Source organism: Apium graveolens, unplaced genomic scaffold (assembly GCF_009905375.1).
Source record: "Apium graveolens cultivar Ventura unplaced genomic scaffold, ASM990537v1 ctg6653, whole genome shotgun sequence".
NCBI lineage: Eukaryota > Viridiplantae > Streptophyta > Magnoliopsida > Apiales > Apiaceae > Apium > Apium graveolens.
Window position 1 is genome coordinate 45,834 of NW_027419668.1, and position 13,647 is coordinate 59,480.

At 31.9% G+C, this 13,647-nt stretch overlaps 2 protein-coding genes across 2 annotated transcripts; both read right to left on the minus strand.

Moving 5' to 3' along the window:
• Positions 1-1,586: 1,586 nt before the first annotated feature.
• LOC141703445 (F-box/kelch-repeat protein At3g06240-like) lies at positions 1,587-2,426 on the minus strand. The gene has a single exon (XM_074506974.1). The coding sequence runs from the start codon at positions 2,424-2,426 to the stop codon at positions 1,587-1,589; it is 840 nt and encodes a 279-aa protein (XP_074363075.1).
• An 8,553-nt stretch (positions 2,427-10,979) lies between these two features.
• On the minus strand, positions 10,980-12,137 carry LOC141703446 (F-box protein At3g07870-like). The gene has a single exon (XM_074506975.1). The coding sequence runs from the start codon at positions 12,135-12,137 to the stop codon at positions 10,980-10,982; it is 1,158 nt and encodes a 385-aa protein (XP_074363076.1).
• Between the last annotated feature and the right edge of the window lie 1,510 nt (positions 12,138-13,647).

Sequence of the window (13,647 nt, forward strand, 5' to 3'; positions counted from 1 at the left end):
CTGATTTAATTTTTTTTCAGAATTTTGTATAACTTATCTATCGATATTAATATAGTGTTGTAGAATTTTTCTTATAAAATAAGATATAAACAAAAAAAAAGAAAGGTTAAATATTTATTATTTTTTTCTTACTTTTTAGAGTTTTTGTTATCAAAATAATATAACTAATTGTTTTAATCTCATGTATACCCCCTGATAGCCTCATATTTACACTACACAAATTTGAAACTTCCTTCAAACTGAAAGTACACAACCTTTCATAAATGGCCTTCTGATCATAAACTAAGCACTGAAGATTGTCATAGACACATACTTCATCATAATTCTTTGAAATCAAGATATCCAGAAACTAGTTGAAAATCAAGATAAACCAGAGTAGCCATAAACAGCTTTAATTTAAAGCTTTCAGGATACTTTGAGCTTCTAGCGCAGACAGAGCAGCGAGAGCACTTATAGTATATGTTATCAGACACAGTTTTAAGGTTTAATTAAACTGGTTTTTGTGATTTTCTTTCACTTTCACATACATAACCCCGAATGAACTTATGCATTTTTGTCATTTGACTTTAAACTTACTTCTTAACCCAACTCGCTTTGGTTTAACACTCAATTTTAGGGAAATACTAACATCTACAAATGAAAAGCCACTCTAAAAGAAATATGCCTCTAAATCTTACAGTTCTTCCGTGTGGATAACTTATACAAGTAACATAATGTAAGATAGGATTACAAATGTAAAACCAGCTGTATAATTCAAACTGCAACTTAGCTAACAACAGAAGTTATAACAAGGCCTTCCTAAATGAAAAATTTAAAGTATGACCACCAAATTTGACCTAAAACCAAAGCCCAACAAAGCTAGGCCAAAGCTGAATAAATAAAATAAACTACACTCATCAAGATGAAAGGGAAATAATACTATGAATCATGAAAAACAGAATCAACCAAGAGCAATTTACAAGCATACAACATAAAAATCATTTATAGATATGTAAATGTTATAAAAATGTCAAGCACTAAATGCTAAAGTTATCTCGCAGCCTACAGTAATTATTAAATTTTGAAATTAGGAGTACATACAAATATTAGATAAACAACTAGAAAAGCTTAAAACATAACGTGTTCTTGAAATGGAACTAGTTATAAAAACCTTGTATTTTTGCAGTAAAATAAGCAATGTTCAACAACTTAGATTACTCGGCCTTAGTACTCGGGAGACTGCTCGGACTCGCCCTATTTTCGATCCTGTTTTGCTCTATTCGGTTATAAGTCAGTCTTCTACTTGAGGAGACTCCCATCTTTTGACACCCTCCAAGGTGAAACTCCTCTCTAGACTGATAAAACCGGGGACATAAGTCATCGCACCAAATGTGAGAAACTCACCCTCCGGGAAAATGTGATGTCGCAATGTTTTATGTTGAGGATGATAAGTGAACAATTGAAGTTGGTCACAATACATTAAGATGTTCCCATCTTTGAGAACTTTAAGAAGCCGAACCATGTCGGTATTTATACTTCATGTAACGGAGGATTAGGAGTGATGATGAGTTTTTTACTCCAACTATCTTCCACGCCATAATCTCTCTTCACCCAATAAAAAGTTCAGAGTATAGTGTTATATCACATATACACAAGCAACCTTTAAGTACTCCCAAGTTCCTAAAATGATTATGGACTCCCAAGATGCTAAAATGATCTGTATTCCCACGAGCCCGTGGAGGAGCTTCCATTGGACGAAATAATTCTCTATCCAAATCGAAAGCACATATTAGTTCACCAGCTAACCAATGGAGGCGGCCACTGACATAGTGACCCCTATCATGTTCATTCAGATGGAAGGGGACATGTCCTAGATCTCTCCACATGCCGGTTCCAAGCGTATAAACCTCGCTCCCTAGGTCATATTCAGTTGAAGGAAATCTACCCTTATAAAAACGTACAATCTTGTACTGTTGGTTCGATTCAACAAGTCTAAAGCCATAATATCCCTTTAAATATGATACTCTGGTGTACTCGGAATCTTGAAGGCGTATGTACTCTTGTGTAATTGGATTGCATACATATGCTGAATCATCATAACTATCTTCTAAGCATATTAACCCATTAACTGATCCAATTAACCCCACATAGTCTCCCAAGGCAAGTCCCGGGGAAAATCTCATCATAGGCTTGTGATGAATATCATGTTGGTGATGTTGGTCATCTAGTTCAACCACTGCAAGGTCACCATCATTGTCATCATCTACGTCCTCGGCGTCTCCTTGATGAAGTAAAAGCATTTTAGATGATATAGAGAGATGCAGACGCGAAAAAAATGGTTCTGAAACTATATTACACCATCTTTTGCACACGCTTTTGCATGACACTATTGTCCTCACAGGAGTTCTTGATATAATTTCAGCAATCAATTCTTCTGGTAAGTCCATAGTGGAGAATTTGTCACTGCACACCTTGCATCAAATAAAATAATTCTTTTCAGTGAAGAAATATATCATTGACTAATTTTATAAATCTCAAACAAAACAAAGAATCATTATGCAAATGCACCTCTATCTTCATTCAAATTTCCAAAATAAAAAAAATTCATATATCATGATTTGTTAAATATTAGCTAGGATATGACACAAGTGAGATCATGTCACAATGGTGACATCATAATTAATGTAGCAAGAGGAGCCACCAAGTGACAAAAGCAAGCTTTAAAGAGAAGCTATGTTTTTTTATATAAAGAGACTTACTCTTCCTTCTTGTATAACAAAGCACAACAGAAAATGCAGCAGAAGTGGTAGTATAGACAATACACACAGTTCACTGTATTCTTGTGTTCATTATCTTGCTCTGTAGTAGTATAGCAATGCACACAGTTAACTGTACTCTTGTGTTCATTATCTTTCTCTCCTTCTTTTTCTATATTTAGTCATATATACATATATATTGTGACATGATTATATTTCTAAAGAAAATCATGTCTTGACTTAAATTTATTAACAATTAACATACTAAGTCCCAATGTATTAAAAATTTAATAGATTAAATGGCTTGATTTGGAATCCAATCTATTTTGACCGAGGCCAAATTAATAAAACCCTTTTATTCTTAAAACTTTCATCCTGATTCTAATGGGAATATTTCCCCTGTGATGAGCTCTAGTGATGCGCTCTTCAATCCAACATACAAGTGGAATCCCAAGGGGGGTGTATTAACACATACATGAACTGAGTAATCGAGAAATTCTTTTATATATCTAGCTCTGAAAATTTCAAATTATTAATTCTTCACTTAGTAATCATTGAAAAGTTTGTTAATTAATAGAATCACGAAATTTAATAGTAAGATATGAAAAAATAAAGTATATAATTCAGAAAATACCTCTTACAAGGGCTTGGAGTAGAAAGAAGAGGCAAGGCTACGGTTTCGTGCACAGTAGAAATTTGGAAGCACAAACGGTGAGTAGATTTCGAGCCGAAGGAACTCAGAAGCACATGCGTTGGAATTTTTTTACACGGTTATGTATAACAATTCATTTCTATGTTTGCTACATGGCATTGGGATATCAAGTCAGTAAAGTACTCTATACTAGGAAATAGGCAGCGTATCGTATGGGCTATAATATTTTTGGTCCGAATTACAAGTTAGTAAAAGGACCGCGTTTCGTGTAGGCCTATAATATTATTGGTCTGAAGTTCAAGTCATTAATTATTTTCTAATCGAAAAATGTAAGAAAACAACTACTTCAACGTCCTCGTGAAAACGATCCCAATTTATAATATCGTCGATAGTACGGTTATAAAAAAATAAAAATGGTATTTTATCTTTAATTTCTCACAATTTCCAAAATCTAACATACTTATTATCTACTCTTATCATTAAATGATATAAAATGTAAGTTCGGATTTTGAATCAATATTTAAGGAGCGTATACTTCTACATTTTAAAGCACGTTTCTTCGGGTAATACCCTGTTGTAAATTTCACCTTTTCTTAAATTTTCCTTGTCATCCATTGTGGTGCCTTGTCCCGAAAGGAGTACTAACAATGACTCTTAAGAACACTTGCAATGTGGGAACAAAATTAATTAACATATATACATAATCATATACATGTGGGCACAAATTAGAACCAATCCTTAAAATAGAATCTCATAATCATGTGAATTCTGCTGCATAACCCTAAATTTTAAATAGATTTTTAAAATCTAAACATATATACATCACTTTCGTAAGTTTAAAAATATTTTGAACATATGCTTAAAATTCAGACCACACAGCCCATGAGAGTCGGCCGCCCTAACTTCATCAAACCCTAGCCGCCCTACCTTCTTCTTCACCCTTTATACCCATCTCTATCTCCATATTCATCTACATCTTCTCCTTTTATTATTTTTTTTCTTTAATAAAATCGAGATTTGTTTTACAAAACTCGAAAAATCCATTACAGTTCTTCACTTTAGTTTTAAGATCTACTAAGGTAAGAGTCTGGATTTTATAATAAAATTCAGTTTTTGGATTCAAAATCTGCGGTCTAACAACATATTACAATTTGGTGTTATTCCGAGATTTTTGAATTTTGGGTTGTTTTCGTATTATTCTGTTTAAGTTATTATTTGTGTGGTTGATTGTCTCGCTTTATGCGATGTGTCTCGCTTTGTGCGATGTGGTGGTTGTGTTGAAAATAAATTGGATGGTGTATTGGGAGATCTGGATATCTCGCATCAACAACACTTTCGGCAGGTCTATAGCTGGTGTCCGACAGGTAGATAGCTGGGGTGCGTTTGGAACGGTGGTGAAAATCACATGTGCTCACCTCTCACAAAAAATATTTGTTCATAACATGAGGCCTCTAAACTCAGTTGTTGCAACTGAGTCCTCTGAACGTTGCAATATCAATCGAATTAATGTGAGGGTCAATTGTGAAACTACTGTTTTCGGGGGAGATGCGTGCTGGATTGTCCGGGAAACCATTACCTTCATTTTTAATTTTCAGAATATGTGTATTCAGTTTGTTAAGCAATCCGGAAACAAAACAGCTAATTATTTAGCTCTATTTGTTTTTCAACCTGGTTGCATGATCAGTTGGGGGTTTGTCCCGATTGAATCTCTTTCAAGTTATTAATAAATCTGCTTTAAATTTGGCAAAAAAAAGACCACACAACCCTCATTGTGATATTGTTCTTTAACTATTTTCTCACCTACTTTGTAAATAACTGAGGAGTCCTATAATCAATTAGTCTTATTGCACGATTCATATCATTGACAAAATCAGATTAAGAAAATCCTTTGTTATCTTGCAACTGTGTAAAAAAGGAGTCATATTGGTTCATTTGTAAATGAGTACGAAAAAGGCAAGATCTTTCGTAAACATAATAATTTACCCACTAATATTAAAAAAACCTAAGCATCTATACTCTTTATTAATAAGCGAAACTATGTATAATTTGGTGCTAAAAGTACCCAAGTACCAAATTTTGGTACTTACATGACATAAGTTGACTTTTATTCTCTATCAACTTTGTTTTTAACACAAGTCGACTTTTATTTTTTGTAAATTTTATTTTGTTTTAAGTTAGTACATCCAATCGTCTTTTTAATTTATAAAATAAAAATATTTTTTAAACGATTTTTAAATTATATTAAATATTTATTAAGTTATGTTAAATTAAGTAAAATAACTTATATTTATTTTTAATTTTAGAAAAACTAAAAACTACTAACACGAATCGACTTATTTTTCTGTAAACTTTATATTTATAAATTATATTAAAAATTTATTAAGTTACGATAAATTAAGTAAATATTAACTTTTATTTTGAAAAACTACTAACTACAAAGTAAACTATTAACACGAATTGACTTCTATTCTGTGTAAACTTTATCATCTGTAGTATTATTTTAAAAATAAATAATACTGGTGGAGAATTTATGATTATGCCTCCTGAGTCGGAGCCTCTTGCTTAAATACAGTTTACCTTGGTTCAACGCTATTGCGTGAGCCCGTAGGGTTAACCAGTGCGCACCCAGAAGCCGAAGGATAACGGCTGCGGGTTATCTACGAAAAAAATTTATTGATTTAATGATCGTATATGTTACTCTCCATCACAACGTTTATGTACTTTAAATTAAAAAATCACATTTTAACAGTAACAAATTTATGACATGTATTTAGATTATATTTAGTAATATTAAATTAAGTTTAATAACATATATTTACTTTTAATTTGTAAATTAATTTTTATCGATAATTAAGTAATATTAAATAAACTATATTAAAAGGCTAATTATATATTTAGCAAAAAAAAAAAGGCTAATTATAAGATAATTACCAAATTATATTAATTAATATTAAATTGTCTAAAGAACATATATTTGGTTCATAAGATAGAGATAATTTCATTTCACAAAAATAAAACTAATATTGTACTTGGTAAACAGATTGCTTAGAATCTTCTGAAAAATCGTCAATAATTAGTGTTATAACTTTTGAGTTATTAAAGAACCATTTTACCTTCTGTTGTAAAAATCGGAGATGGGAAGATCGGTCTAATTACCGATTTGGGATTAGTTGAAAGTCGAGGATTAATCGAAATTGTTAATCGGAGTAAAAATCAAATCTATTATAATATTAAATATTTAATATATTAGTTATTTATTAACAAATATATATTTATTATATCATAATTTCTATAATATTCATATTTAAATTAATATAGTATTTCATTTTAATAAATAAAATATATACTCCAATAAAGGAAAATTCGTAAGGATTAATCAAATTTCAAAAAATAATCGGTCGAGTACTTTGTAGGAGATTAATCGATTGAAAAAGGAATTTTAGAATACTATTTTACCCAAGTTAAGACCGACTTTCAAAAAGTTGGGATTAATAACTCTTCGGTGAAAAATGAAATGACTAGGTGAAAAATGAAATGACTAGGTGAAAATCGAGTTAAAATCGTGTTTTACAAAAATCAGTCATCGAAAAAAATTGAAATCAGTCGATTAAAAATTGGGTTAATTGGTAAACAATTGGATTCACGGTAAAAAATTAAAAAATATATATATATATATAAATAAAAAATTAAAAGTATGAATCCGGTTAATACGTGAAAAATCAGGTTAGTTGGTCAAAAATCAGACTCATTGGTAAAAAATATAAAAAATATAAAAAAAATTAAAGTAAAATAAATGATAAAAAATTAAAAAATATATATTATTCTCTTAAACACATAATTACTATTTAAACTTTCTTAATTTTTCATCTTAAATTGATCTCAGTTCATAAGTTACATCTCAAAAATTATATTTACTTTAATAGTGGGACATATTTAAAATTTCTTTATATAAATATAAATAATAAAAATTGTATATGTATAATCAAAATAAATAAACAATTACATATATTAATATTTATATCTAAAACTAATATTAAATTAGTTCTAATTAATGACTCAGTTAATCATTTTGATCAATCCCTGATTAGCCGATTAATCACTAGACGTGTGGCTGTAATTCAAGTCGGGCGGCTCGCGAGTTCGCCCGGCTCGAACTCGTTTAAGTGGGCTTGACTCGGCTCGTTTAGTTAAACGAGCCGAGCTCGGGTAGAGGTTCCGGCTCGTTTAATTACTCGAGCCGGCTCGGCTCGACTCGTGAAATTAAACGAGACGAGTTCGGGTAGAGATTTAGGCTCGATTAAGTGTAAAATTAAACGAGCCGGCTCGCCCGACTCGTAAAAACCGGCTCGTTTAGCTAAATGAGCCGGCTCGACTCGACTCGTAAAATTAAACGAGTCGAGTTCGGACAGAGGTTTAGGCTCGTTTAACTAAACGAGCCGGCTCGACTCGACTCGATTAATCTCGGCTCGAATTACGCCCTGCTCGAAACTCGGCTCGCTCGGCCCGAATTACAGCCCTAACTAGACGGTCCCGCTACTGATAAAGTCCAATTTCCAATTTTTACAAGACCGGTTAGAAAAATTTCTATATTTTAATGATTAAATACAAATTAAAACTGGACAAATATTGTTTTTAATATATTTGATTAACTTACTAAATAATAAGTAAATAATCAAGTGAGATGAATATTACAATTAATAGTAGGACCGTAAATGAGAAGAGATGTTCGTAAACGAAATTCAGGATTGACTTGTTTACGTAAACTCGATTCGGTTCAGTATTCTAAACGAGGGCGATCAAGAATATGAAAATGAATTCGAATGAATAATTGAGCCGAGCTTTTTGTTTGCTGGATTCTGACTCGGCTTGTTTAGCTCGTAATCGACTCAGACTTGACTCGAACTCGACTCATATAAAGTTCATATATATTATAAATAATAAATTATTATTGATCACTTAAATATTGTTATTATTACATTTTTCTCATGATTTAATAATTTTTTTTAAATATTTTAGAAAATTTGCTTGTATTTCTAAATTAAACACTTAGTTTTTTCATAATGAAACTATCCAATATTGTTACCAACTCATCTCCAATTTTTAATATTTTTATAAAATCATTAAATAACTTGTGATTTATAAAAATTAAACTTAAGCAAAATATCTAAACATAATAACATTTCGACATGGACATTTTAAAATATAACGTACAAACTCTCTTTCGCTCTCTATTGAGTAGCCATCTCAAAATAGCCTCAATCTTGTTTTTCTTGATTTAGTTTCCATTTTTCCTTGGTTACCAATTTATTTGGGTTTGTTTAGTTTCTCCTTAATTGTGAGAGTTTGGTTTTTATTTCTTGTTGGTCATATGTCTGGGATTACAATTTGCAGAAATTTCATGATATTGATTAAGTGATAAAGGTTTTATGATGATGCATCTATGGTTGATTGCTCAAAACAACAACTGAAATATTACAACATGTACATATCTCTTTAAAAAATTACTTGGTTGCCTATCAAAGAACGAAGGATTCAATAACGATATGATCATACGTTTGTTCAATTTCGATTATATGTGTAAATGCCGTATATTATTGAATTTTTTTTTTAAAAAATAAGTAATGTATGATTTCTAAAATTAAGAACTCAAAAATTTAAAATAAAATTGTTTATGTTCTTAAAACACAACTTGAAAAATAAATGATTTAGATTAGGAATTATGGGTAGAGTGTTTGTATATATATCATTATAAAATAAAAACTAGTATTTGATCTTGATGCAATTTGTAAAACTAAAAATTATATTTTAAATTCGGTCGAGTAAAAAATACATGTGAAATATTAGGGGACAACTCGAGTTTGTTCAAATTCAGCTCGAATTCATATAATAAAGAGCCGATCTTGAACATCACTTTCCGTTAGTTTATTAAATTCAGCTCATCTAAAAAAAGAAAATTAAGCTAAACTTGATCTGGACGGCTCAGATCCGTTCGTTTGCTAAATTCAAGTATGTCATAGTTGTAAATAGCATCGTCGTGTTCATAAATTTTTTCTTACAATAAAATGATATAATAAAAAAGGAGTTAGGTTCAAATTTACGAAAATATCGCTAATTTGTAGTGTTTTTTTAGATTAAAATAATTTAGATAAAATAGTAAACTATGTTTTAATCCCATGTGACACCCCAGGCAGCCTCACGTTTAGGCTGTGTGACCTCCAAAAGTATACCACCATATACAAACTCGAGCCCGATAAACTTGGAATTTGAACATTTGCATCAATTACAAACTACAACGAGGCTTATGAAATTGTCAAGTTTTTGCAGTGTCTTAATTTGAGGATGATTACTGGAGGGGAAAAAATCACTGTAGCATATAAATTCCCCACAGGGCGAACTTGTAATGTGATACTCAAACGACCATTTCTTTAATCATAATGGCTGAGTCAAAGAAGTTCACATATACAACAGCACCTACTTTGTTAGAGTTTCCCACAAACTCCAGGAACATAGGCAGTTAATTGAACAGCAACTTTCTTCGAACTGAAAGTACACAAACTTCCATAATGGCCTTTGGATCATAAACTAAGCAATGAAGATTGTCATAGACACATACTACATCATAATTCCTAACTATTAAAATCAAGATATCGAGAAACAAGTTGAAAATCAAGATAAACCAGAGTAGCCCTAAACAGCTTTAAAGCTTTCAGGATACATTTAAATCCGATGAACACTTTGAGCTTCTAGCGCAGACAGAGCAGCGAGAGCACTTATAGTATATGTTATCAGACACAGTTTTAAGGTTTAATTAAACTGGTTTTTGTGATTTTCTTTCACTTTCACATACATAACCCCGAATGAACTTATGCATTTTTGTCATTTGACTTTAAACTTACTTCTTAACCCAACTCGCTTTGGTTTAACACTCAATTTTAGGGAAATACTAACATCTACAAATGAAAAGCCACTCTAAAAGAAATATGCCTCTAAATCTTACAGTTCTTCCGTGTGGATAACTTATACAAGTAACATAATGTAAGATAGGATTACAAATGTAAAACCAGCTGTATAATTCAAACTGCAACTTAGCTAACAACAGAAGTTATAACAAGGCCTTCCTAAATGAAAAATTTAAAGTATGACCACCAAATTTGACCTAAAACCAAAGCCCAACAAAGCTAGGCCAAAGCTGAATAAATAAAATAAACTACACTCATCAAGATGAAAGGGAAATAATACTATGAATCATGAAAAACAGAATCAACCAAGAGCAATTTACAAGCATACAACATAAAAATCATTTATATGATATGTAAATGTTATAAAAATGTCAAGCACTAAATGCTAAAGTTATCTCGCAGCCTACAGTAATTATTAAATTTTGAAATTAGGAGTACATACAAATATTAGATAAACAACTAGAAAAGCTTAAAACATAACGTGTTCTTGAAATGGAACTAGTTATAAAAACCTTGTATTTTTGCAGTAAAATAAGCAATGTTCAACAACTTAGATTACTCGGCCTTAGTACTCGGGAGACTGCTCGGACTCGGCCCTATTTTCGATCCTGTTTTGCTCTATTCGGTTATAAGTCAGTCTTCTACTTGAGGAGACTCCCATCTTTTGACACCCTCCAAGGTGAAACTCCTCTCTAGACTGATAAAACCGGGGACATAAGTCATCGCACCAAATGTGAGAAACTCACCCTCCGGGAAAATGTGATGTCGCAATGTTTTATGTTGAGGATGATAAGTGAACAATTGAAGTTGGTCACAATACATTAAGATGTTCCCATCTTTGAGAACTTTAAGAAGCCGAACCATGTCGGTATTTATACCTTCATGTAATGGAGGATTAGGAGTGATGATGAGTTTTTTACTCCAACTATCTTCCACGCCATAATCTCTCTTCACCCAAATAGAAAGTTCAGAGTATAGTGTTATATCACATATACACAAGCAACCTTTAAGTACTCCCAAGTTCCTAAAATGATTATGGACTCCCAAGATGCTAAAATGATCTGTATTCCCAGGAGCCCGTGGAGGAGCTTCCATTGGACGAAATAATTCTCTATCCAAATCGAAAGCACATATTAGTTCACCAGCTAACCAATGGAGGCGGCCACTGACATAGTGACCCCTATCATGTTCATTCAGATGGAAGGGGACATGTCCTAGATCTCTCCACATGCCGGTTCCAAGCGTATAAACCTCGCTCCCTAGGTCATATTCAGTTGAAGGAAATCTACCCTTATAAAAACGTACAATCTTGTACTGTTGGTTCGATTCAACAAGTCCAAAGCCATAATATCCCTTTAAATATGATACTCTGGTGTACTCGGAATCTTGAAGGCGTATGTACTCTTGTGTAATTGGATTGCATACATATGCTGAATCATCATAACTATCTTCTAAGCATATTAACCCATTAACTGATCCAATTAACCCCACATAGTCTCCCAAGGCAAGTCCCGGGGAAAATCTCATCATAGGCTCGTGATGAATATCATGTTGGCGATGTTGGTCATCTAGTTCAACCACTGCAAGGTCACCATCATTGTCATCATCTACGTCCTCGGCGTCTCCTTGATGAAGTAAAAGCATTTTAGATGATATAGAGAGATGCAGACGCGAAAAAAATGGTTCTGAAACTATATTACACCATCTTTTGCACACGCTTTTGCATGACACTATTGTCCTCACAGGAGTTCTTGATATAATTTCAGCAATCAATTCTTCTGGTAAGTCCATAGTGGAGAATTTGTCACTGCACACCTTGCATCAAATAAAATAATTCTTTTCAGTGAAGAAATATATCATTGACTAATTTTATAAATCTCAAACAAAACAAAGAATCATTATGCAAATGCACCTCTATCTTCATTCAAATTTCCAAAATAAAAAAAATTCATATATCATGATTTGTTAAATATTAGCTAGGATATGACACAAGTGAGATCATATCACAATGGTGACATCATAATTAATGTAGCAAGAGGAGCCACCAAGTGACAAAAGCAAGTTTTAAAGAGAAGCTATGTTTTTTTATATAAAGAGACTTACTCTTCCTTCTTGTATAACAAAGCACAACAGAAAATGCAGCAGAAGTGGTAGTATAGACAATACACACAGTTCACTGTATTCTTGTGTTCATTATCTTGCTCTGTAATAGTATAAACAATGCACACAGTTAACTGTACTCTTGTGTTCATTATCTTTCTCTGCCTTCTTTTCTATATTTAGTCATATATACATATAAATTGTGACATGATTATATTTCTAAAGAAAATCATGTCTTGACTTAAATTTATTAACAATTAACATACTAAGTCCCAATGTATTAAAAATTTAATAGATTAAATGGCTTGATTTGGAATCCAATCTATTTTGACCGATGCCAAATTAATAAAACCCTTTTATTCTTAAAACTTTCATCCTGATTCTAATTGGAATATTTCCCCTGTGATGAGCTCTAGTGATGCGCTCTTCAATCCAACATACAAGTGGAATCCCAAGGGGGGTGTATTAACACATACATGAACAGAGTAATCGAGAAATTCTTTTATATATCTAGCTCTGAAAATTTCAAATTATTAATTCTTCACTTAGTAATCATTGAAAAGTTTGTTAATTAATAGAATCACGAAATTTAATAGTAAGATATGAAAAAATAAAGTATATAATTCAGAAAATACCTCTTACAAGGGCTTGGAGTAGAAAGAAGAGGCAAGGCTACGGTTTCGTGCACAGTAGAAATTTGGAAGCACAAACGGTGAGTAGATTTCGAGCCGAAGGAACTCAGAAGCACATGCGTTGGAATTTTTTTACACGGTTATGTATAATAATTCATTTCTATGTTTGCTACATGGCATTGGGATATCAAGTCAGTAAAGTACTCTATACTAGGAAATAGGCGGCGTATCGTATGGGCTATAATATTTTTGGTCCGAACTACAAGTTAGTAAAAGGACCGCGTTTCGTGTAGGCCTATAAATTATTGGTCTGAAGTTCAAGTCATTAATTATTTTCTAATCGAAAAATGTAAGAAAACAACTACTTCAACGTCCTCGTGAAAACGATCCCAATTTATAATATCGTCGGTAGTACGGTTATAAAAAAATAAAATGGTACTTTATCTTTAATTTCTCACAATTTCCAAAATCTAATACTTATTATCTACTCTTATCATTAAATGATATAAAATGTAAGTTCGGATTTTGAATCAATATTTAAGGAGCGTATACTTCTACATTTTAAGCAC

Bases quoted from the DNA above. Each gene is read 5' to 3' on its own strand.
- LOC141703445 (XM_074506974.1), bottom strand. From the start codon at position 2,426: ATGGACTTACCAGAAGAATTGATTGCTGAAATTATATCAAGAACTCCT.
- LOC141703446 (XM_074506975.1), bottom strand. From the start codon at position 12,137: ATGGACTTACCAGAAGAATTGATTGCTGAAATTATATCAAGAACTCCT.